At 24.5% G+C, this 25468-nt stretch overlaps 1 protein-coding gene across 2 annotated transcripts in view; it reads right to left on the reverse strand.

The window, feature by feature from the left end:
* The window catches only part of LOC112603750, a 105027-nt gene that overhangs the window by 23446 nt on the left and 56113 nt on the right, over positions 1-25468 (reverse strand). Inside the window, exons 58-68 of one of the 2 annotated variants that reach the window (XM_025352480.1) lie at positions 24605-24715; positions 24329-24503; positions 24055-24243; positions 17501-17610; positions 17252-17364; positions 16367-16478; positions 16105-16234; positions 13680-13888; positions 10261-10417; positions 3101-3351; positions 184-317 (exon numbers count right to left, since the gene is read on the reverse strand). In XM_025352480.1, the coding sequence (XP_025208265.1) occupies positions 184-317; positions 3101-3351; positions 10261-10417; positions 13680-13888; positions 16105-16234; positions 16367-16478; positions 17252-17364; positions 17501-17610; positions 24055-24243; positions 24329-24503; positions 24605-24715 (1691 nt within the window). Of the gene's footprint in view, positions 1-183; positions 318-3100; positions 3352-10260; positions 10418-13679; positions 13889-16104; positions 16235-16366; positions 16479-17251; positions 17365-17500; positions 17611-24054; positions 24244-24328; positions 24504-24604; positions 24716-25468 lie in introns of those variants that run through there. The other variant, XM_025352481.1, reaches the window with a different exon arrangement.

The raw sequence follows: 25468 nt of genomic DNA on the forward strand, positions 1-25468 counted from the left end.
GGGGGGTGAGTATTTTAGATGAACCACAAATATTTTTTTTCCAAAATATAAAAACCAATTTAAAAAAATATAGTACCTACTTAGGTATGACCATAATATTATTATAATTATAAGATCCCGTGTTTAAAACTCGTACGACAGGTGATTAAAAATAATAATAATAATATATTTCCAACCACTCACCTGACACAGTTTGTCGGTGTGCGAACCGGTAGATTTTCTATGGAGCACATTTCGCTGTAGGCGGTCGCTGATGTACATGTCTCGTTTTTGTTGGCTTGTTTCAAACATAGGTCGTAATAAGGGCTGGGATTTATCTATAGCAAATCAACAAAACGCAACGGAAAAATTACACGAGCTGTTATCATAGGTCTTGTGCGAATCGTGTGTATGTCATTGAAAATCATTAAGTATAAGTAAGTACAGTGGTACATAATATACAAGTACGATAGGACATACATATAAATTATATAGCTATTATCATGACGTATTTATCGTGCGGCTGTAACTACAGTAATGATAATATGATACCGGTCGAGTATTCGATTTGATCAACGACCAGAAATATCACTTATTACTGCCATTTATCGGGAGTATTATAATTTACATAATATTAAATAGACGCTTAATGCTTATCGGACATTTGAACGATCGAAAACAGTTTTAAAATTATTTGGTACATTGTCTAGGATTTGTCTCGATATTATATTGTATTAAAGCTCCTTTTCCAGACCATCGACCTTTATACGGAAAAATGTTCACTATAAAATCCCAAAGTAGTGAATGTGATATCACTGATATCACTGTAAGTAGCTACTTACTTCTTTTTTATTATTTCGATAATGGAATTATTTGAACAATTGAAATCAATTAAGTAAAAATGTTTTTGAAATTTTTATTGGAGTAAACACATAATATGTTTATACACATATATGTCAATATTATTTAAGTATTAACATTATTTATAATTTTCTTCACTGTTAGAATTTTAATTATCGTTTATCATTCTAAAAATCTTTTTTTTTTTAATAGCTTTTAAATCTTCACACTTTTTTTACGTTATCGTCGCTTATGGATGTGATAATTAGAGAATTAGGACGTATAATAATTAATAGGTAACAACAATTAAATAAATTCATTTTAAACAGGTGGTAGGTACCTAGAAAAGCACGACTATACTAAATTTTATATTGTTGAATTCTGCGGGCCAATCAAAATGATGTATTATACATATATTATACAACAATGGTCATAAAAGTTATTTTAATAAGTTGCACTTCGCTCAGATCTAATGTGAGTATATAGAAACATACCATAAATTATTATGGCATAATAATATACTGGCAGGGTTTAATAAAAATAGTATTATCTAACAATGTAATTATCCTTATTCTAATGATTTTAATCATTGATTTTTAAAAAATACAATTATTATGATAGTATTTTTAATTATGTAGTAAATAATTTAAAAAAATTAATACTAGCCAATGAGAATGAAAATTAATATATAAAAGGTTCATAACAATTTTTTTAGTTGTTTTTATTACACCGTGTGTATTATATATTTTATAACATAATATTTGAAATCTGAAGTACTCCATAAAATACTTTTTTTTTATCAAAAATATTATTTTTCTAATATTTATTTTAACATTTAAAAGTATAATTTTGTTTAAAATGTTATTATGTATACCGTGTAGTGTAAATATAAGAAACTATTTCACCAAATGATCTTTTTCGCCGTTAAAAAGAGTAAACTAACTTTAACATAATCAATAACAAATTAATATTTTTTTCTATCAAACTAACTCATCAAAGATTCAAACGATTCTATTCTTTGTTATCATTTGTTATTTGACAAATGTATTTATTTTTCTTTTTTAAGGGAGGAATATGATGGGTAAAGTCATATTATAAGTCTAAGTGCACCCATGCTTAAACTATATAATTATATGTGACTTAACAATTATTATAATATATTAGTTCTTGTAGTACCTAATTAGTATTGAAGGGATTGTATCTATATTATATTTTATACTTAACTATTACACGCGTCTCTATACTTATTTAGAACATTTATTTTATTTTTTTACAGAGCGATATAACGAGATTACAATTAAATGACTGGTACATGATTTTCATTTGACATCCTAAAACTCGTGTCCCGCAGCGTTTGGGACTTGTTATTAAATCTAGTAAGCATAGCTACCGTTGCGGTACGTTATTACAAGCACAGTGAATTTAATGCACTGACAACTCATGAAATAAAAATGCATCCGTACACTCAAAAATAGGAAAATAAACATTACAAATGTGTAATCAATATTCTGATACGTGAAATTTACTCCATGAAAAAAATTCACAGTTATATATGAATTAAAAGAAGTGTTTAAATTTAATAAATAGTACGCATAAAATATTTAAATTGCACATAAGGAAATATACATAAAAAAAATAAAATTTTTAAGTTTATAAATAAAAAAATTAAATTATTTGGAAGAATTTATGAAAACACATTTTATATTAAAATATTATTATAATATTATGAGTATTGAATCTGTAAATTCAAATCCATAAATTCGCATTTTGTTCCTATAGTTATGCAATAAAAATTACAATTATAATATGAACCAGCATACTCGTACATAGAATTACGCAAAATACAATTTTGAACTAAGATTGATAATATATCGAATCAAATTTGTTTCTCAGTTATTTTTAATAAATACTGAGTCGAATTCATCGATACGAAAACGGAAAAACCATTAACTTCATAGCCCTGATTGTTTATTATTATATTTGATCTCAATCATTTCATTAACGCCAAAGTGAATGCGCTGAAAGAAAAAATAGACTTAACTCTCCCCCCTCTTTCTAAACGAAAAAAATTAACAGCTCTGTGCAGATCAAAACGTCAATGTTGGTTTGCGACCAAACAAAGACTTTAAGCTGCTATTAATAGTTTTTAAAATCGAATTAGGGACCAACTTCTTTGTCGCGCACGCCGAGTCCTTTCGAATTAGACAGTTTAACCGTTACAACAATATTGTATGATAAATCGTTATTAATAGTGATGCAACGGCGAACGTTTTATACGTACCACGGAGAAACAGGTAAACAGCGGCGAAGTTTTGTGTTTGAAATAACTGTCACAGATCTCCACGATCTGAGCACTAGGCAACGACTTCCTCTGGATCGATGTATACGCGCTGCAGCTGTTCTCGTTCAGCGACCAGCTCTCGGTAAACTTAAACAAGTCTGGTTCCGAGTACCCATTAGATGACAACATGTCATCGACAGGCTCGTTGTCCATTGTTCCCAGCAGTCCCGCCGTCTTCCCGAAATACCAACCTGCAACATTTTCCGAAATATATAATTAGTCTCGTTCAAACACTTTATTAACATCAGATTTAAAACTACCGATGGAAATCTTAAATTGTTCCAAGACAAACCTTAAAGACTGCCCAAAATAAAATAATATCAACAATTAATATTATAAAATATTAGATAACGATTTAAATACATTAAATAAAAAAGTTGATGACATTTTATAACTATATTTCAGCTTTATCCGAGAAAAATTAAATTCTAAAATTCCTGTTGTTTTCTAACAAAATTATATTGCTCTACTTCTTAAGTCTCAAATTAATAAAACTTAAATTCGGAATCGAAAGATTGATAGACAATCTCGTTTCGGTTATTTAATAACTTTTAACTTATTATCTAAACCTGTTTTAATCTATAGTAGTAAATCGAACTTTTATTTGCAACAATAAAATACTCATTTATTATTCTAGTAACCGTTTCAGTTCATACGTTTGCTCAATCGCTCTAATACATAATATGATTATACATTGATTATGTCGAAAACATATTTATTGAATGCCCTGTGGCTAATTTTTTGTTATCAAGAGTAGTTACAGTATTTACTTTTTGAAAAATTTTTTTACACTGATTTATATTTTAATGAAAAATTATCTTATTTCAATTGTTTAAATATTAAAATCATTTATTTTAAATATAAAGTGTGATTTTTGACTATAATATATTTTAAAATTTAATTTAAATTTTATGCGAAACTTTTGCCCTATTTTTCCCGTTGGCTATAACAAATTATGTAAATTACAATTTGTTTATTAAGTATATAATCTAAATATAGGGGCTTATTTTATCTACTATAGTTTTTTTTTTTTTTTGATTTTATTTATTAACCATCCTTATTTGATTACAACTCTAATATTTTTATTTATGACTTACATAATATTCTATAATTATATCTATCTATAATAAATCATTGTATCCTTAAAAGTACGTAAATAATAGAAATAAATTATCTTACCCCTTTTAATTCAGTAAAGATTTAAAAATGTAAATTAAATAAAAACCAAGTGCTTATTATTATTTAAAAATGTATAACCTTTAATTTTTTTAGTATCATACTACAAACGTAAAAATATATGATACGGAGATTAAAAAATCTATTTATTATTTACTAATAATAAAAAAAACATTCAATTTATTAATATATTAGTTATTTAAAATAATTTTGGAAGTTTTTGATGTAAATAAAATCTATAAGTATTATATACATAATATATTAAATAGAGGCAGATCTCTATTTAATTCATAACACTAAGATAGGAAAACTGACTTTAATATTGAAATTTAGTAGTTAATTAATCTTTTTTTCGATAATCGTTTAAAGTTTCTATAAAATATGCACAAATTATAAGTAACTTCGAAAGTTATATTAACGATAAAAATGAAATTTATATATTTAAAATTGACATTTTTAATGCATTATGGCTTATCAATTTAATTTATATAATGGCCCAGATGATATTTCAGAAAAATTCTTCAAAGAAATTACATTTGTGTTATTACCTAGATACGTCAACTTTTTTATTTAATAAATGGATTCAAAGGAGTACATTTCCAGGTAAATGGAAGTTGTATATCATATAATATATTTAAAATAGATGATAATTCTTCAATTACAAATTATATTGTTTTTTATAAAAAATTTCAAAACTATTTAAATTATTATTTACATTTATAAATAATATAACTTTTTCACAACTGTAATACATACACGATTTTCGACTAAAACGTTCATAAATTAATAATTTGTGTATTTTTAAAATATTCTAAATACCCACCTAATATTTTTATGAAACTAAAATATACGAACCAATGTATTATTATTCAATTTATTTTTAAGTTAATTTTAATTATTTTTGCCAATGATGTGATCATAATATGTTGTTATGTTTTTAATATTGACAAATTTTATAAATATCAAACTCCCGAAAAAAAACTTCATTATTAGTTATTCTATAAAAATAAATTTGACTAGTAAAAATATTATCAAAGAAGAGATTATTTGATTAAAAAACAATTTTAATAATCATGTCGATAACATATTTTGGAATATTTTTTTTATGAAATTAGAACTTAGAAAACGCATATATAAAGCTGTTTATAAAGAATCAGCTCAAAAATATTACATTTTTCATGAATTTAATCTCAAATTGAATATTTGTTTTTTGTTTTTTTATATACCACTCATATTATATAAATTAAAATAATATCATCCTATTTCAGACTAAAAAAATTTTTTAAGTTATTTAGGAATATCGCTTAGAAAGAGAATTCCATTCAGGATATAACTACATATAGGTAGCTTTTTTCAAATTATAGCTCTTTAAAAACCAGATATTTTACATTAAATTTAAAAATTGTATTTATATTATTCCATGGTATTATGATTGATTATTCTGAACTTTTCGATAGAATAAATTGTAAGGTAAATATTTTAATCAATTTCAGGAATAAACATACATTTAATTTACCAAATATATTATACAAAGTACGTAATATATGCTTAAACTTCAATGTCTGCATGTATACTATACTCTGCTGGTAATATTGTAAACAATGTTAATTTATTTTAACTATAGATATGTTTTCTTACAATTAAAAAAAATTCTTTTAAATCCATTTTTTTTTTTGCATTTAATAAATTTTTCATTTAGTGCTTATTGTTTACCTACTATTTTTTGTTTGAACATATTAATAATAATTATTACCCTATATGTTATGTTTTATGTTATTATTGTAGTATTTAAATTATAAATGTATTTTTAACTATCATATATTATACTTTATATAATATTTGTAATTTACATTTAATATTCTTAAAAATATTATTATTATTAGATATACGCGTATAGATATTCAACGATATGGTCGAGTAAATATCGTGGTAAATTGCAACAAACAGAGAAAAAGCCATTCTTCAGAGATTATTGAAATCAGAAAATACCAATTTATATTACTAGTAGTATAACTTAATTGAATTAAAATTTAACAGTAGAAATAACATCATAAAATTGAAAAAAAAAATAACAATTATGTATAATTACATCTAAGTAGACGTCACTTGGCAAATATTTTAGAGGGTAAACATTTATCTTGGTGTTTACACAGTATACACATGCTTGAAATTTTTATAGCATAACTTTATTTTAAACTTGATTTATATTTTATGAAATTAAAACAATATTAACTTTGTTGTATGTTTAATAGTGTATTTTTTTATTCTAAATTTATTATAAATTAAACTATAATTTTATTTAATATAGACAGTTTTATTATCTAATCTAAAATCTTACTTTTCATTTTTATTAGATCAATGGTTTATAAATATTTAGTTAATTACCGACAAAAAAAAAAAAATTAAAAAGAAACATTGTTAATATTTTTTTTTATAGGCAAGAAAAAATATTTTATAATAATATGAGAAAAGATCTTTTTTTTAAAAATAAATATCGATATGAAAATTGTGGTTTCGTGATATGATAAGTGAACTAATATGATAATACAAGCAAAATTAATTTGATGTATGAAAAATGTTATGGAAAAATCATAATTAAATTAGTTAGGTACAAAATAATATTATATATTTTAAGTTGAAACTACAGTATATTATACATTGATAAATAAATATATAAGATAATTCATTATGTACTTTTATAATCATAACTTGGAACATGACTAAGACGGAAAACAGAATTAAATGTAATAAAAATACAAACATATGTATATAAGTATGGAAGTATAATTTATAAAATGTGTGCTCCAAACATCAAAGTATGTGGGAAAAAAAATTATTTCTGTATAAATACAGTGAATTTATGAAAAAGTAATATATTAAATATAATTATAAAAATATCAAAATGATGTGTTGCATTGAATAATTACAATTCCTTTTAAATTATTGAATGTTAAATGTCGCCTATTAGGTCTCAAAATATTTTTTTAAATGGCTAAACGATCGTTCCATATTGACCAATATAATTGGAGCATATAGAAACATTTTATAAGAATGATTTAAATCATGAACATTTCGTGTCAAAGTTTAAATATCTTGATCTCTAATAAAAATATGCATTTACCTATAAATCCGTTCCCTAATCATGACTAATATTAGAAATAATATAAGATTTTATAAATAATTTAAAATCACGATCAAAATATTAATAATAATTAATAAGAGTACAAAAAAATAACCTTTTATATATAATATCGATTTGTTAATAATTTATAATTTTTATAATAATTGTCATTCATTCATTCATACTAATTTTAAGACTTAATTAACTATACGCAAAATAAAATATTAACAAATAAAAATAAAACAATCTTAGCTTCTAAACAATATAAAATTAAACAAGGAACGGTCCTGATTAACCAGCTAAAAAAACATAATTTTTATTATTATACTGTTTTTTTCTTTCTGTAATAAATTGTAGAGACGATTTGAGTTAATTTAAAAAAACAGCAATACTCGATATCGTCTACTTAAAAATAAGTTATAATAATTAGAAGATAAGTAATTTTGAATCTTTTATTCCCTGGAACCATAGTTCTTGAAGCTACTAGAATTAAATAAGAATACTTAAAAAATATTGAGAGGATAGTGATCATATCTATTAAAACGTATACCATCAAGTTGAAAATTGATAGGGATACCTTTTCAACCATTTTATTAAAAAGAAAATCTCAAAACATAAACGATTTTGAATGAAATGAAAAAATCTTGTGTATAGTATATACGTCGAATAATACTCTTTATACTCGAATCTTTACCAATTAGCGAGATTTCTTGAGGACTAAAAGATGTATGAACTTTTTTTTTTAAATAATAATATCCCTTGGTTTTTATAGAAAACCACCTATAAAATATCGAACATAGATCAAACATCATTTAATATGTCATAAAATGTATTTTTATCATTATCAATATTGATAATTAGATAAATATTTCACTAAAATTAAAAGATAAAAAAATGCAATCTAAGCATAATCGAATAATCGACTTTATATAAATTAAAATATGGATAATACGAAATTGATAGTTGCAATGTTAAAAACCAAATTTAAAAGACATACATTTTTTGAAAAAATAATAACATAGGATTTCTGAATAAAAATAAAAATACAGTTATACAAAGCTGAATCAAGTATTAATCTATTATACATGAATGATCATTAAAAATGTTATTTACCTCAAAAATTTTAAGTTAGACAAATTTTAAAGAGTACGAGTAACACTTTTATCAGAATAGATAACAATTTAAGATCAGGAACTTCATTAAATCAATCAAACATGATCAGTCAGTTAGTAAATTAAAATAAAAAGCAAAAAATAAAATAAACCGATATTACCAGACGCGAGTAATTCGATAGCAACAATAAGCAGTCATTATAAATTAGCAAGATAAATAAGTTGGAAATTAGATACTGTTTAAAATAAACTTTTAGTTTATAACAATAAAAGAAATCAAAATATTTTTAATATAATTTATTTAACATTCAGAAAAAAAACGCAAGAAAGAATATTATGTGACTTATGTGAGTTAATATTTTTTAAGTGTGAACCTAAAACGTTTCATAATCAAATAGACAATAAAAGTTAAAATAGTGTTTCCCGAATTTTTTTTTTCTTTGTCTCCTCTTGTGGATTTTTAAAATTCTTACTTTCCCCCTAAAAAAAAAATTGTTTACTTTTTTTATTACTACCAAAAACGGTAATATGATATAAATTACAAAACAAATAATATATTTTTCTTTATTAGTAAGTACCTAACACTTTTTAATTACTTATACAATTTAAACTATACAATATCATTACAATATTATTAAATACTTTCATAAAAATTTATTTTTTAATATTATGATAATATGTTTGATTGATTATTTCTCACTAAATCGTCAATCTTTGAGAATATTTTTGATAAGACAAAATAAGTGTCATTTTAAAACTTTGTTCTAATCATTTCATCATCACTATATTATCCCTCATATACGCTTGTGATCGCATACAAAAAGTTTAATTTCCTTTTCAATTTGCATTATTAAATTTGTTCATACTATCATAATGCTCAAAAATATTTTCACGTACATCGATGATAATTAAAACATTACAATTAAACTAATTATTGCTGTAGCCTGCAAAGAAATGCAATAATAATTTTTAAACCAGCTGAGTAAATAATTATAAATAACAACCAATAATATAGTTCAGTTATTTTAGATTTTGTTAGTTTTGTTAACATCCATCATTAAGTAAAATGGTCTTCTGCAATCTATTATGTACGTGACATTTTTATTGATGTTACATACTATTTTAGTAAGTATTGTACATTTCTAATTTTAATTTTTCTAAGACATTGAAATAAATTCCAATATCTATGCTATACCTACATACATATGTATCAAGCTAGTACCAACCTATTCACAATGTTATACATTGCTGTATGATGTAAAATTTCAAAATAGTTAGACTTTCAAAGTCAAAACATAAAATATACATGATTAAAAATAACAAATTAGTTTTTCATTAAATAATATTAGCAAAAAATTTAAATGAAGTACAAAATAACTTAGATGTATTTATACATATAATATGAGGTAAAAATAATTATTTATATAGTTTTAAAAAATATGGAAAGTAAAAATAGTGAAACATTCAGAATCGTTATACGATGATATTAATTTGTAACTTTGTTAGTGTTGTACCGTATTACACTTATAATAATAATCAAAACCATATCTCTAATGATAACAGTACCTAGGTAACTATATAAAATATATTACATGGCACAGATAGCACAATACCATGATGTATGCTGATATTATTATGTGACCATGGTTGCAATAATTTCAGCAATAATAATAACAATAATACTTTTGTACCTGATACATGAAACGTGCAGTATTGGAAATTCATATTGCATATTAGAGATAATCCCCTTTCGCTTTCTACAATGAGTATTTCGTTTTCGTAGTAGATAACCGTATCGTTCAGTTGCAAAGGTAGTTGTTTAATACTGTCGGGAAAAACTCTCACGTCCTGAAACATAAAAAGGAAACCAAGACGGTTTTAATATACTATAAGTAGTATAAGTATAATACACTAATATCAACATATCGTGATAGTATACACTATACAGTGCACAACATTTACTGGAAATATCGTTCGAATTTGTATAAACATTACACAGTGTATAGTGTATACATATTGTATTGGGTTAATTTCATATTAAATTAATAATCATTATTATATAGTACTCGTTTTGAACTCTAATGGCATAGGTTATTTGAATATGCATTATAATGGCCTGTATAGCTGATTCGTCACAATAATAATGGTTAAATGTGTCCGAGAATCGATTTTGTAGGTACTACAACCTACTACAAATCAACTGTATTTTAGAATGTATCTACTTAAAATTACGATAAATCAACATTTGTATTGATTATAATAATTTTACAATGCGCATTGCGAATAAATAAATAAAAACTTTTTTGTTACCATTTTAGAAAACATAATTTATAAAAAAAAAACACAAAAACTTAAAAATTTAAATTTTTTTGAGATAATTGGCAAACACAGAAGATATAATATAACAATGCAAAACATGAGTATCGTTTCAATATTTAGAAGATAAGCATTATAACTTGTTAAGTAAAAATAAAATTACAAGTCACAAATTTGATTAATGATTAGGTAATTACAGATTAAAATCTTATTGTATAATAGTACAAATATTAATTGCCAATTGTTATTAATTATTTGTAGTGGGTATCAATTTAATATTTTACACTTTATCTAACGTGTAATGCAAAAAATAAATAAATAATATAAATTAAGTATGAATAAATAACAAATTAAATAAATATCAACTAGTTATTGATAATATTTTTTCATTAATTTTATCTAAAACGAATGAAGAAAATAAAGAAATTATAGTTAAAAAATAAAATTAAATAGAAATAAAGAAAAATGAGAGTGGCAATGTATAGGGGTTACTCATTTGCGCTAAAATAAAAAAGTATGTTTTTTTTAAGAGGCCATTTGCGCCAAATTTACCCGCGTAAAAAATTTACATTAACGAATTGGTTAATTTTTATATTTAAAAGACATCGTGTACTTGTGTCTATAATGTATAGAAAAATTATTCTTATAAGTCTATAGATTTTAAATATAACTGCAGCATGTAAACGTGTGGCTATCGAAAATTCGTCCAAGGAAGGTTATTTTAATTGAAATGAATAACTACATAAGTACATAACTAATTTAGATTTTACTGATGTATCTGTTGTACAAAAAAGTATTTACCATGCTCGTAAAAAATCTCTTCTTTCAAATTCTAAATCTGTGTCTGATGTTCATAAAGATTTATTGATATACATCTCACTACTTCTAAAAACGAAGATATAAATGTGTACTACTGATTATTGTTTGAAAAAAATTCGACCAACGACTATGATAACCAACAGTTTACAATTTTTAAAAAAAATATGTAGGTACTTACTAACTATTTATTACCTATTGTTTAAAATAATTTGTATTATTATTTTTAAAAATGTGTACAATTGACTATAATTTAAATAAAGTTGTATTGATTCTTGTTTAAAGAAAAGATGTAATACTTTATTAAATATATCAAGTAAATTTGGTCCAAATAAGCTGTACCCAAAAAGAATTAATTTTTTTTAGCGCAAATGGGCGATGCTCTTATGTATTATTATCTTGATTTAAGTGGAAAAATGGTTTAAGTATTGATTTAAATGAAACTGAAATATATATACTTACATTTATAATAAATTAGTGAAATAATAAACTTTACTTAGGTTTATATTTTATTATTAATATAACTATAGTCAGTGTTAATGTATTAAAGTATTAAAGTAATATTATTTAGTGAAACTAATAATTTTCCAGAACAATCTGTTGTTAAAACTTAAGTACTTATTATAAATTAATAATAGAAGGTATAATTTATTATTTCTGTTAATTTAATAGTATTGTCTTATTATTTACTGCATATAATTATGTATTAATTCTTCATAAGATACACGCCAATATATTATACTTTATAACGAAATAGTATTCTTAAACATTTTAAGTATCATTATTATAATAATTAATATAGTAACTTATTATTTATTTAATAGTTGCTAAATAGTATTGATTCTAAATAAAGAAAAAAAATTTCATTAAAAACATGTTTTTTTGCTTACATAATATAAATTCCGAGTATTTTATTCCATTGCATGTTTAAATTTTTTTTAAAGTATACTTTTTATCGGTAAAAAATTGTATCACTTTTAAAAATCGAAATAACTATATTTAAAATTACAATTTCCAGTCGCTAATGGTTTTTAAACAATTTCACAGTTTTATTTTATTTTTCATAAAATGTTCACACTTTAATAAAGTACTTATATTTTAGAGTAATTTATTGATTTTTAATAATATAAATATATTTTATACTTTTAAATTTTAGAACTCCGTACAATTAGAAGTATTGTTTGATAGACCATACACTTTATATTTTCAGCCCTTCAGTCATTTTATACCAAAATAATTATCGTTTACCACTTCACCCGTACATTATCCATATTATAGGTGTAGTATATTATACTTATGTCATGCAATACAAATATTGTAATAATGCAATAATGAGATCGCTACTGTTACGTTATTGTATGCATTTATTTTAAATTATGAGCGTATTTGTATTGAATCAATGCATACTAGGAAGAGATGGAAAATGTGAAATTGAGTATTAAATACGGTTCGTTACGTAGATTATTAATGGCATGTCATTCAAGTTTACACTACAATGCTGAGTGACCATAGGTACCTACATATTATAATTGTAAGCATTCGATATTGAATAGTCGAGAGAACTTGCTCATCAAACTTTAATGTGCTTAAAAGACAATTATCTATTGTTACTCTGTCGCATTTATATAATAACTACGGTACTTATGATTCTTCATTTACAGATCTAAATTGAGCAGGCGAACTAACTAGAAAATCTCAGTGAACCGCTTAAAATTTGAGCCGTTTGTGAGTGCTTAATATTTATCATTATTTTTTTTAAATAGTAAAAAATATAATTGAATCGAATTATGAAACCGTACAGTAGCCTAAATCTGTAATCAAACGTTAGAAATTCTAATACTTTTGGTAAGCCAGTATCTTACCTATCCGACGCTGAACATATAATATAATATATTGGTGGTAATAAAATAATATTTTCGTGTACGTTAAAAACATTACCCTTAACTCCTTACAATAAAATTATGTAAGCTGCTCGTACCTTGCGATGAAGATCTATCGAAATCGTCTCGGACCCCAGTAACAGCAACATCGTATAGTGGCCTTTAATTTCCGATTCGTAGTTTAGCACCAGGGAAAACTCATGACCGACAAAATCATTGGCCAACAGATACGAACATTGCCCTTTAAAGTCGTAATGCCTCTGGTCAAATGTCACAAAGTGCTGTGATCCTACTATCATTGCATGAGCTGCAACATGTGTGTGTGTGTGTGTGTGTGTGATTACGCAACAGGTTAAATTATTTACGTAAACAATAAAATATAATAATATAATTTATCAGTATTCAAGTGCATTATTGTTTCATGGATGGTGTCAGAGGTGTAAAATTATGAGAATACTTCATAAACATGTATAGCATATTTTTAAAGTTGGACCAATAACACTTTTTCACGATATTCAATATTATGATGTATATCGTATACCTATTACTATTATAAAATCTATAACTAACATTAAAACCCTATCAATCGGATTAAAACTTGTAAGCTTATACATTTATGTAAATTATGATGTGACTTATCAATACATCTTGCATTTCTGTAAAAATGATTCATTTATTATAATGCATTTTTTATAGATGCAAAATTGAAATACTCTTTTCACAGGACAAATAAAAAACACGGATATATCTTACTGTAATAAGTAAATAATAATTAAAAATAGCTATTTCTTAGCATGAATAAAAAACAATAAAATGTTATATTATGCTTGTATTTAGCTTGTAATTTGTTTGATAATTCAGATATTTGATAACATTCATAATTGTTTATTGTTATTTATTATCGATTATCAATTCAAATCAAAACCACGATAAACTATACGTATTGTTTAACGTACAATTAAATTGTAATTATGGATACAGAGTAATTTTTAATAGATCTAAAAATAGTATTATCATCATAATATACATTATTAGATTATGTAAATTTATACATGAAACATGACAGGTATTATATCGAATTCACTATAGGTTCGAAAAGAAATCTATACATGATGTACCGATTGATATCAATCCAGCCCTACAAATTTTTAATTAAATATCCGTGTTCCAAATCCCCTATCACCATTACTCCACTAGTAAGCAAAACACCGCTTATTATGTATACATTTGTATTATTAACTATTTTTTTTTTTTTGTGTTTAAACTTAATTGGGTTTATAGATAAAATTAATTTTGTATAAAAAGCGAATTTTTCTAAAAATGTGTGAGACTACTAATAAAATTATAAAATGTAGACTCTAAAATTTTAATGAATCCTATAATAATTTTTGTTTAAACCAGTCAAATTCAAGAAAACATTATTCGCAATATATTTATACAATTATACAATGGGTACCCAAGAATGAATATATCATACATATAATGTCGAATATTATAATAAATAATAAATAATATTTATATTACGTTTACAATACAAACTTTTGGATTTTATGAAATACGTATATCTTCTGAATATTTTTTATAAAATCATGTTTTTTTTAAAAAAAAATTTAAATATTATATTGTAAAAGTTTTAACCACGCATATTAATTAATTATCCGATATTACTTATTGTACAATAATATGCAACATACAAGTTCGCGCCTGGTTCGTAAAATAATTAACGTTTGGTGCGCATAACTAATTAGTATAGTAAACTATTCCTACTAGTTAAATAATATACATATCACATCATGATATTATTAAAGGTATGAAACTTTAAACCATGAAATGCGGCTCGTGTATTCAAATATTATTATTATACATAATATTTTTTGATAACGAAATTTTAATCACACATATACCTATACACATACTCATAGGCATTATTATATGGAATTATTGTTATTAAAATATTGGTTTTATAATAAAGAGATAGGTACGTTAAAATGTTACGTGGTTACGTGATCTGATCTACAGCAGTGTAGTCTGAAATAATCGGAAAAATTGTGGCCATGCACACGATAATATATTAATATGATATATCCGTACGAATTATAAAACCGTAATGATGGAGTGGTTTTTGTTATTACCTATAAGATATTAAAATATACAGGATATTCAAAGGTTGGAGAATTCGTGAAAACTAATTATATAAATATTAGCTAGAGTTTGTTGAGTTAAGTCAGCGTTAATAAAGTAAAGTTTTATACAATTATAATTCAAGTGATAAAACGAAAAAAATAATTATTTAATTAATAATAGATATGTATATAAATAATTTTTAACTTAAAGTATTCATTTTTTAAATTAACTGAAAAATGTGATTTGTTGTAATGGATTATTTGATTGTTTAAGTTATTAAGAGAATTAGAAAATAAGGCAACTAATTAAATAAAATTAAATAGCTAAAAAAGTATGCATTGCTTAATTTAACCTTAACTTTTTAATTATTTATAGATGCCTAATTTTGTAAAAACCTACCTCGGAACGGTGGCAACCAGTTTGTGTAATCCATAAACGGCATCAAATTGTAGTATAAAAACCAAAACGTTACATTAGATGGTGCAAACATACTCAACAGTTTAGTGGCCATCCTATATTCTGGAATTTCCTGAAAGAAACGATTGAGTGGCAACCGATAGCGTTTAATTGTTATTTCATAGTTTTTGGAGCAATTAGTTAAGTATATTATAATGATACATTGATGAATAATTTATGACAGGGATATTGTAATAACAATTACTTCGTATTTAGGCGTTTCATTGAAAGCGTGCCACGAAAACGGTAACTTCTGTTCCAATTCTAAAAATCCCTTTTCCGGATTACATAAAAATTTTGTTTTTGCTTTGTGGTATCTGAAATATAACAAACACGATTATTCAGGATTTTTTTTTTTTTTACCGTAAACTAAACAAGAAAAAAATAAACTTAATCATATTTTTCATTTAAAAGCTAAATCTAGTAATCAACTTTTCGGCACGTTGTTATATCAATTAGGTGGATATCTATTATCCTTACAAACAGTGATGGTAAAAACTTGCAATTATTATAAGGATATTTCAAAAATCATATTCACTCCTGATTTTTCATCGATAGTTATTTTTCACGAAATATTCGATAGACGTATTATTTAATCTTATACTTGGTTATTGTTGTAATAATTTTTACAGAAATTATAAAAATTTTAAAAAGATTAACATAAATTGCTAAAATCTCAAATTATTATAGCCTTATTAATCATTCCAAACCTACTTTTTTATTATTATTATTATTTTAAAGCCTCGGCATCTAGGGCTATTGGCTAAAAACCTACTTATTAAAACATATCTTTAGTATACAAACTTGAATACTCTAAAAACTATAGTCATTTAAATTTCGATATAGACACCTATATCAACATACTCAACTATAATTTACATTAAAAAAGTGCTTGTCATTTAAAAAAAAAACAGTTTATATAACCACAGAATACTACCTATAGAATTGATTAAGTATTTAGAAATATGATAATTAAATATAATTATAACTTTCAAAATTGGTAATTGAATAAATAATGCATTATTTAAATAAAATTGGGGTGAATACGTTTGGTGACTCATACGTTTTTATAAACGAAAACGAGCCTTACTTCATTTCATTGTCGACTGCTGTGTACGTTAGATCGTATAACCGATTCACTAATTTGGGAATAATGTTTTGAATTTTTTTGCTTAAGTCGATGTATTCGCAAAACCACACAAACTAAAAAACAAAATATTATAAATAGGCCGTGAATAACACACACTTAAAATAATATTATATTTTTCATTGTTTAAGATAATATGATATATATATCTGAACAACAGTCAGCATATTTTGGTTGCGTAATGATTATTACTTGGTTGATCATTGTTTTGGTGTTGTCGATCACGTAAGAGATCAACGGCAACTTGAGCAATTGATTCACGCCGTCGATTATCTCCAGTCTGAGGGCGTTCATTTCAGTCGCTGAAATCATTCCAAGCACACATATCATATTATTATAAATGCAAGTATAATATGTCGTAGAACTCGTCTGTCTGTTTGACATACAACAGTGCAGCTGTAATATACAAAGTGAAACTTTCATACGTAAAATACGGCAACATCGTAATATTTTAATATTTTTTGGCTGAGTACCAAAAATTATGTACGTACACACGTCACACATACCTACATTATATCTATATATTAGTAGGTAGATACTACATTGGGTTGACGTGTGCCCTTGTACGAGGAGATTGACATTTTCCAAGTAAAGTGGATAAATTATTCAAAAAACGTTTCAGAAAATGTGAACAAGTGGTGGATAACGGAAAATCCAATACAAGTAACAATAGTCTGAACTATCGTATATAGGTACCTATATGAATACAATAAGTACAAATCGAATTTTTATATTATAATAACGTATAATTTTACACCGTATAATATGTAGCATTTCCGTTGATGTTCATATTTTATTATGTAATGCTAATAATAATGCAAAGAATATATGGGGTCGTTGTTTTAAAGATAAACATTCATTTCTTAAAAAGTATTAAGAATATTTTTTTCTAACATAATTTTAATCATGGTCACTAAAAAACAGCATTTAAAAAAATATTCATACATTTTTTTAATATTTTTAATAGATAAGTTATTGATGAGTAGTTTATTGATAAGTAAAGTAGAGACCAACGTTTTACAGAATATCCATATGTTACTCCACTTCAGTCATCAATACTTATAATATTTAGATATAGATAACTAAACTCTTACCATTTAACTACTCGTTCGAAATTCGATTTGTATGTATTGAAATTTAATAAATATTCTGCTTTGGAGTATGTGAATAAAAATAAATACTGTAGGTAGCTATTCAAAAATTAAAGCATAACAAATTATAACAAATTATAAATAGAAAAAGTATTTATTTTTTTCAAAATGTTATTTTGTAATGATTTAATATTATCTTTAATAAAATTATTAAACAAGTACATTAAGACTTATCGAGAGAACTAGAAATTACCTTTGAAAAAAATCACCCTATATACGCCATTCATGTTGTGATTTTGAAAGGGGAAGGGGGAACGGAACAATATAAAGGAATTTTAAAATCACACAGATGTGCTATTTTTGGAGTTAAGTATAACAATTAGATTTACCCGGGGAGGAAGGGGTTACTATAATTTAGGTACAAAACGGCACTAATAGGATAAAATTTGATTTTTTTAAAAATTGATAACATTTTAGAATCTATCTTTAAATAAACCCGAAATGGCATCATTGACGTCATCGTTATTGAACGCACTAACCGTAATGACGAAATAAAATAAAACCAACACAGAATTTACTCAAAACAATTATTTTAAGCCACAATATCTGTAGAAATACTAATACTTTTAAATTTTAACTCCAAACATAATATTAAACAAAAACGACACACATGATCATTAATTTCCTAGCTTCAACTATCATGGGATGTATGCAATTTTCATTCTTTGACATTTAGAGGTAACGTGTCAGGAAGTTTGTGAATACAATTCATTAATATACTACACACCGAGCAATTGAAAATGATTACAAATTTAAGTTGAATTAAAACTAATAATTAAATAAATATAAATTTTCTTAAATGTAATAATATTATTATATATTATTATTATTACAAATGCGTAAATTATATTTTATAATATTATGTATATTGTTATTACTGAGTTTTTTTTGGCACGACTAGTAATTGTTGAATATATTTTTTAAATTTAATTCCTATAAGGAAATTATACACGTATTTACGCGAGAACTAATTTTTCTGCTATTTTGTAGAATGGATTTATGCCAATATTTTTAATGAAGTGAGTAAATAATTATGCGAAAAAATTATTCTCTGCTTACCAATAACTTCAGTGAAAATATCTAATCATACACAACTTAAAATCTATTTAAGATTAAGACATATTATTTACCATTATAAAGTCTAAAACAAAATCAGTTATTGATTTAAATAATTTAAATTTTAAAATAAACTGCAAAATATACTGTTTAGTTATAATAATAAATGATATATTTTAATAAGTCTTTTTTTTAATAAAAACAGCAAGTATTATAATAAATATAATAAATTAATATACTAAAATATAGGTCATCTACTGCAAAGTGCAAATAATTTACCGCGTGTACGAATATCTATATAAGAAATACTTGCATCAAATTTTGTATTATATCGTTAATCAGGTTTAAATCTGGTTTTGCTGGGCAAATAAATAGATCTGATTTTTAAAAAATGGTACACGAAAATATTACTCGTATAATATACGTAAACATGTTGAAATTTTTTTTAATAATATTACGTGAATTAAATCAAGACTTTTTTAAAAAGTTAGTGGTGTCCTCTACCTAAACACACATTTAAAGAAAAATCCAAATTGTTAACTCTCTGAGAATGCGTAAGAGCAGAAAGACCCATAAACTAAATATTAACTCATCTATTGTCAGTCAAAATTCTTTTTAAATAAAATAGGTCCTAAAATATGGTATCAAAGTAGATATTAATATGTCTATTCTAGAGTATTAGAGTATTAGAGACACCACTATTTCAAATTTCAAATTTATGTTTTGTCGTTTTTAAAAAGTAGCGATTAGCAAGCGAAAAGTGGTTTTTACTTGTATACTATTTAAATATACAAATGTATACACATGGTACATAATATTATAGAGTTTGTAATATTTTTATATAATAATATGATTAATATGGCACTTCGATTGACACTGGGCTTTATTTTGTTATTTATTTATTTTTATTTTTTTTTAACCTTTTTAATGTTTAACATTAATGATATGTTTTATGAGTAAAAGCCACACTTGTTATTATCTTGATGGAAACGTGTAGTAGATGCCGAGCGACAAAAGCAATTAAAAAAAAAAAAAAAAAAATGTTTCCGTGACAAAATGTGCACGTAGTGATTGATTACATCAGTGTTATTTGTTTGACGAATGATAAGTATTGTATGTAGGATAATACGATACATAACATTTTGCTAATACTGTAATAGAAATAAAATGAATGAATTTAATATACCCAACAGCTATGTATAAAAAAAATCATACTTTGACACTTGTTTTTTATTTATTATTATTAAATGTATTATTGTGGTTTGATAACAAATATTTGAAATATTCTTTCGTCAGGTTAGAAAATATTTTTTATAACACCAACGAATATTTAAAATTTAGATAAATCTGATCGAGACAAAATGTATTTTTATTATCTATTTGACAGTACTAATTTTATTTTATTTTATTTCTATATTATAGAACATAAAAAATACGACAATGCTGTGCTTAATCTGACTTTACGGATAATAATGCACGGAGTTTTCTATTGCGTTTCCTATACGTAATGTGCTATAATTTTAAATATTATTTCATTATACCCGAAGCATTATATTACATATTGTATCTGAGTATCTTAAAATAAACATGGTAAAATAATTGCATTTATAATACAAAAATATTGTATCTACAAATTATATTTAATTTCGGCGCTACGAAATACTGAAATCATAAGTAGCTATATCATACATATATGTAGATACTAATTTTCACATCATATAAGTAAAATAATAATTTACTACGTTTTAAAAACACGTAGATGACTGGATTATCAATTTTAATGAGTGCCACTATTAAAAAAAAAAAAATAGATATATCTACTATTTATTTTATTATTCACTGATTTTACTTATTTTTGTTCTGAGCTATTTTTATGTTTAACCATGTCTTCCTTTAGCCACTTTTATACATTGTATATTTATTTATCTGTTTATTTTTCTACGGTCATTTTTATAAATTACCGTTAAATAATAATTCTATTAGACTAGAAAATATTTTATTTTTAATCATTTCGTTTTAATCTTATTCATCATCAGCTTTACGATTTACAACAACAATAATTTAAAATAAATATTTTAAAAATAAAAAAATAATTTAGCTATATATCAAAATACGAATTATAAGTTTTAATTTTTCAATGATTAAACAAATTCTGTTTCAAGGTCTTTCCGCGCTCTCGTTGCTTCCGTGCCTACCTTCCTAGTCCAGATTATTATATAACATTATATATAAGTAGATTATTAAAACTCATAGTCCATACAATATAAAAATTATTTTGGTAAATACTCCAAAGTAAAAAAATAAATAATTTTAATGTGAGCTTAATTTAAATTATACTCTAAAATTAAATTGTATATTGAATATATTATTATTTTATGATTACATCATGTTCATTAAATAAAATCTAAAATATCTAAAATATCTATTATCTAAATGGTATACATTCTCGGGACTTAATATAGTATAAATTATTTCATGTCTATAAGTTACTTTTCAGGTTGTATATAATATTTATTTAAATGCCAATACAACAAATGTAAAGGTAAAACACGATTGCGTACGTTCGTTATCGGTGATATCTTTTTAAGATACACGATTGCGTAAGATTTTACCTGATTTTTTTACACTATTGTGTACAAAATATTAAACTTTATTAATAATTTATTGACAATTTTATTTATTTATTAGTTATTTTACTATTATTTAGTTATTCTCTTTGGTATATTTTGTTATTTTATATTGATTATTATAGAAGTGTACATATTCTACTAGATATTTATTAAGTTTATGGTAAAATTAATAAATTTGATAACATTTGACAACTCATCCACAAACATACGTAATTGTGTTGCCAAAAAAAACAAACGTACGCAATCATGTTCTAACTAAATGTGAAATGTATATTTTTCTTTCGATTTATAATATGAAGGTACTTAAGTAATTTAATAAAAATGTGCATTTTGTACTTATTTAAATAGTTAAGTGTTTCAGTTTTAGCTTACTAAATATTTTTATGGTGTAACAAATTTACAATTAATAAAAAATATAATAATTTAGTGTAATTCATTAAGGATAAAATAAAAATTGATGTACACAATATAATTCTATGTACATATCATTACCATATTATTATAGACATCTCCTCACTTTTCCTGGTTTATTTGTTTACATAAATCGATCCTAATCGGATTTTCGACGATTTATTAAATACTAAATATTTAGTTATCATGGTAGTATACATTTACTTTACAAAATGTCTGCGAGTTTACAATAATAAAACAATGATAGATTGCATATTTGCATGTGGACGATTGCGAATTACATAAATTCTCTATTCTGTATTTAACTATAAAACGCACACTGTCATTGCGTATAATACAATATGCACATAATTTATATTATTTGTATTTTTATTTTTTCGCTTTACATTATAAAATTTGCCAACTTTATTGCGACTGTTTTATGTGGGATAATGGCTTTGGTCGTTGAAATTACTACCCTATGACTACGACTTTGTTGATCGTCTCGGAAATAACTTCCCAGACAGCTAAAAACAAAATCTTGATTTCACAGCAGATTAAGCTCATTATATTGCTTGATTCAGTGTTATTGCTCCCCCTGCCCCCAATTGCGATTTAAGCATTGAGGAAGCGGCGTTTCTCCAATATTTATCACTATATAGCTGTCGGGCAGAAACAATATAATTATTTCTTAATACACACACGATCAAACAGAGTAAAGCGCACTTAGTCCAATGGAGTTAGATTAAGGCAGCAAGGGTGGATAATATAGCAATCACCACCCTCCCAAAGATAGTAATTTGCTTTAACGAAAAAGCCCATCGATTTGACATATTGATAACTTTCGGCTGGGGTATAATTATTATAATAGATATGTCATTTGCTTGTCATATATTTTATCATAAAATATAAGTAAATATGAAACGAAAATAGTGAAAAAAAATATCTTATAACACCTTACTTAACAAAACTCCCTTTATTTTTGATAAAAGAAAAACTAACCAGGATGAAAAAAAAAACTTAAATACATATACCATTGTTTCACTGTCAACTAAAAAAACAAAAGTTATTTATTTTTTGACTAAATTACTAGATTTACTGTTTATGGATGTCTATGAAGTTTGTTAAATTATTTTCATTAATAGGTTAAGTATCTTTTACAGAACTACAAATAATAGGTAGTTAACTATTATCTCAAATGTCCCAATTTGAAGGGAGGACTTGAGGGTGATTATTTTATTTATAATTTATTCTATTTGTGGACTAATTGAAAAAAATAAAAGGTTTTAGTATGCCAATTTTTTATCTAAATGTTGTCATTTCCCATTTTAAACTTTTTATTTCATCATATAATAAGTCTCAAAAAATAATTATCTTACGTTGAAATTAAAAACTGAAACTGTGTCATATTTACATTTACACAGATATGCTCGATGTTATTGTATAAACTAGAGGCATATATATTATATATAGATAAAGAGAGAGAAAGAGAGAAAGTGATAGCCAGTGGAGTACTTACCGAACGGTATGAGAGGATAATATTTAGTCTTGATGACGTCGAACAATATTATGCAGTATTTTTTTAGATTTGTAAACAAATCATTTTGCATAAGATCTTTATAAAATTTATCCAAGTCTTGTGTCATGTTTTGTGTGTGCGCGTAATACGGCGATTGCATAAGCTCTTGTTGTCTAGCGTACAAAAATTCTGTTGTACCATAATAATAAAACAAAAACGTTCATTATTAATTTATTTTTAATTTATTTGAACTAACTATATTCATGAAACTCACGAATGACGTGTTTTGTAGCTGACACGAAAACAGCTTCGATATGATGGAAAATCTGCACCACAGTCGGCTCGATAGTTTTTAATACATTACTCCAATACGCCGCCACCGTATTTGAAGATTCTTCCAACATACTCTCAACGTATCTTATGAACGATATATGAACGTCACGTATCAACTAGTCAACAAAAATTCAGTTACTCGATGAATTTTTACTTGAATTGAATAAAATGTTTCTATCTTATAATTATTATCAAATATAATATATTTCGTACTCACTTTGTCGTATTTAACCATGGAACTATTAATAAAGTCTGAGATATAAATGAAGGCTTCACCTTCCATCAATCGTTTCAATAGTTTACCAAATTCTTCGTAAGCCATTTTTATCTGCAACCAAAACAGTAAAAACAATAAAATATAATCATTTTCATAAAACATATCTAATTTTTCTTATCATAATATCATAAAATACTGCGGTCATTATGTCTATTTTATTCACGTTTATTCATGATAAAAACCCGTTAGATACTCTTTTTTATCAAATATAAAGTAAGTTTGATTGAATTGAATTTAAATATATATTTATTTTTGGTGCATTTTTAATGTTTTTGGAGCAACTAATTCGTGCAGTATTTTTTTTACATTTTAATATTATTAAATATAATTTATTATTATTTATTTTTTTTTAATATTATTTTTTATATGTTTTATTTTGTGTGATCTTGTATAATTAAGATATATTTTTGTTGTTTATTGGAAAAAATTATCAATAAGTTATTTAAGCCTATAATTTCTCAATGCGAACAATTAATTGACAGATGGAGTTTTCTTTTCAATGAATGCTAATGCGTGAACGAATTCAATTTTTTACAATAGTGAGGGAGAATAAATCGGCAAATAAGAATCTAAAGGCCATGAAATCTAAACTTAGAATTAAACACAGTGTTTATAGTACAATCGTGCAGAAAAACTAAAATATTATAATATGGTTAAAAATCACTGCGATGAAAAAAGGAAAACTATAGTCAAGCATAGATCAACGAATACATGTCATTGAAAACAATAAGGCCGGAAAACTATAAAATATTGAAAAAATAGGGTAATTGACAATTTTATATAAATTCACGAACGTTGTTGATA

Source organism: Melanaphis sacchari, unplaced genomic scaffold (assembly GCF_002803265.2).
Source record: "Melanaphis sacchari strain LSU unplaced genomic scaffold, SCAv2.0 Contig110_pilon_pilon, whole genome shotgun sequence".
In the NCBI taxonomy this organism is placed as follows: Eukaryota; Metazoa; Arthropoda; class Insecta; order Hemiptera; family Aphididae; genus Melanaphis; species Melanaphis sacchari.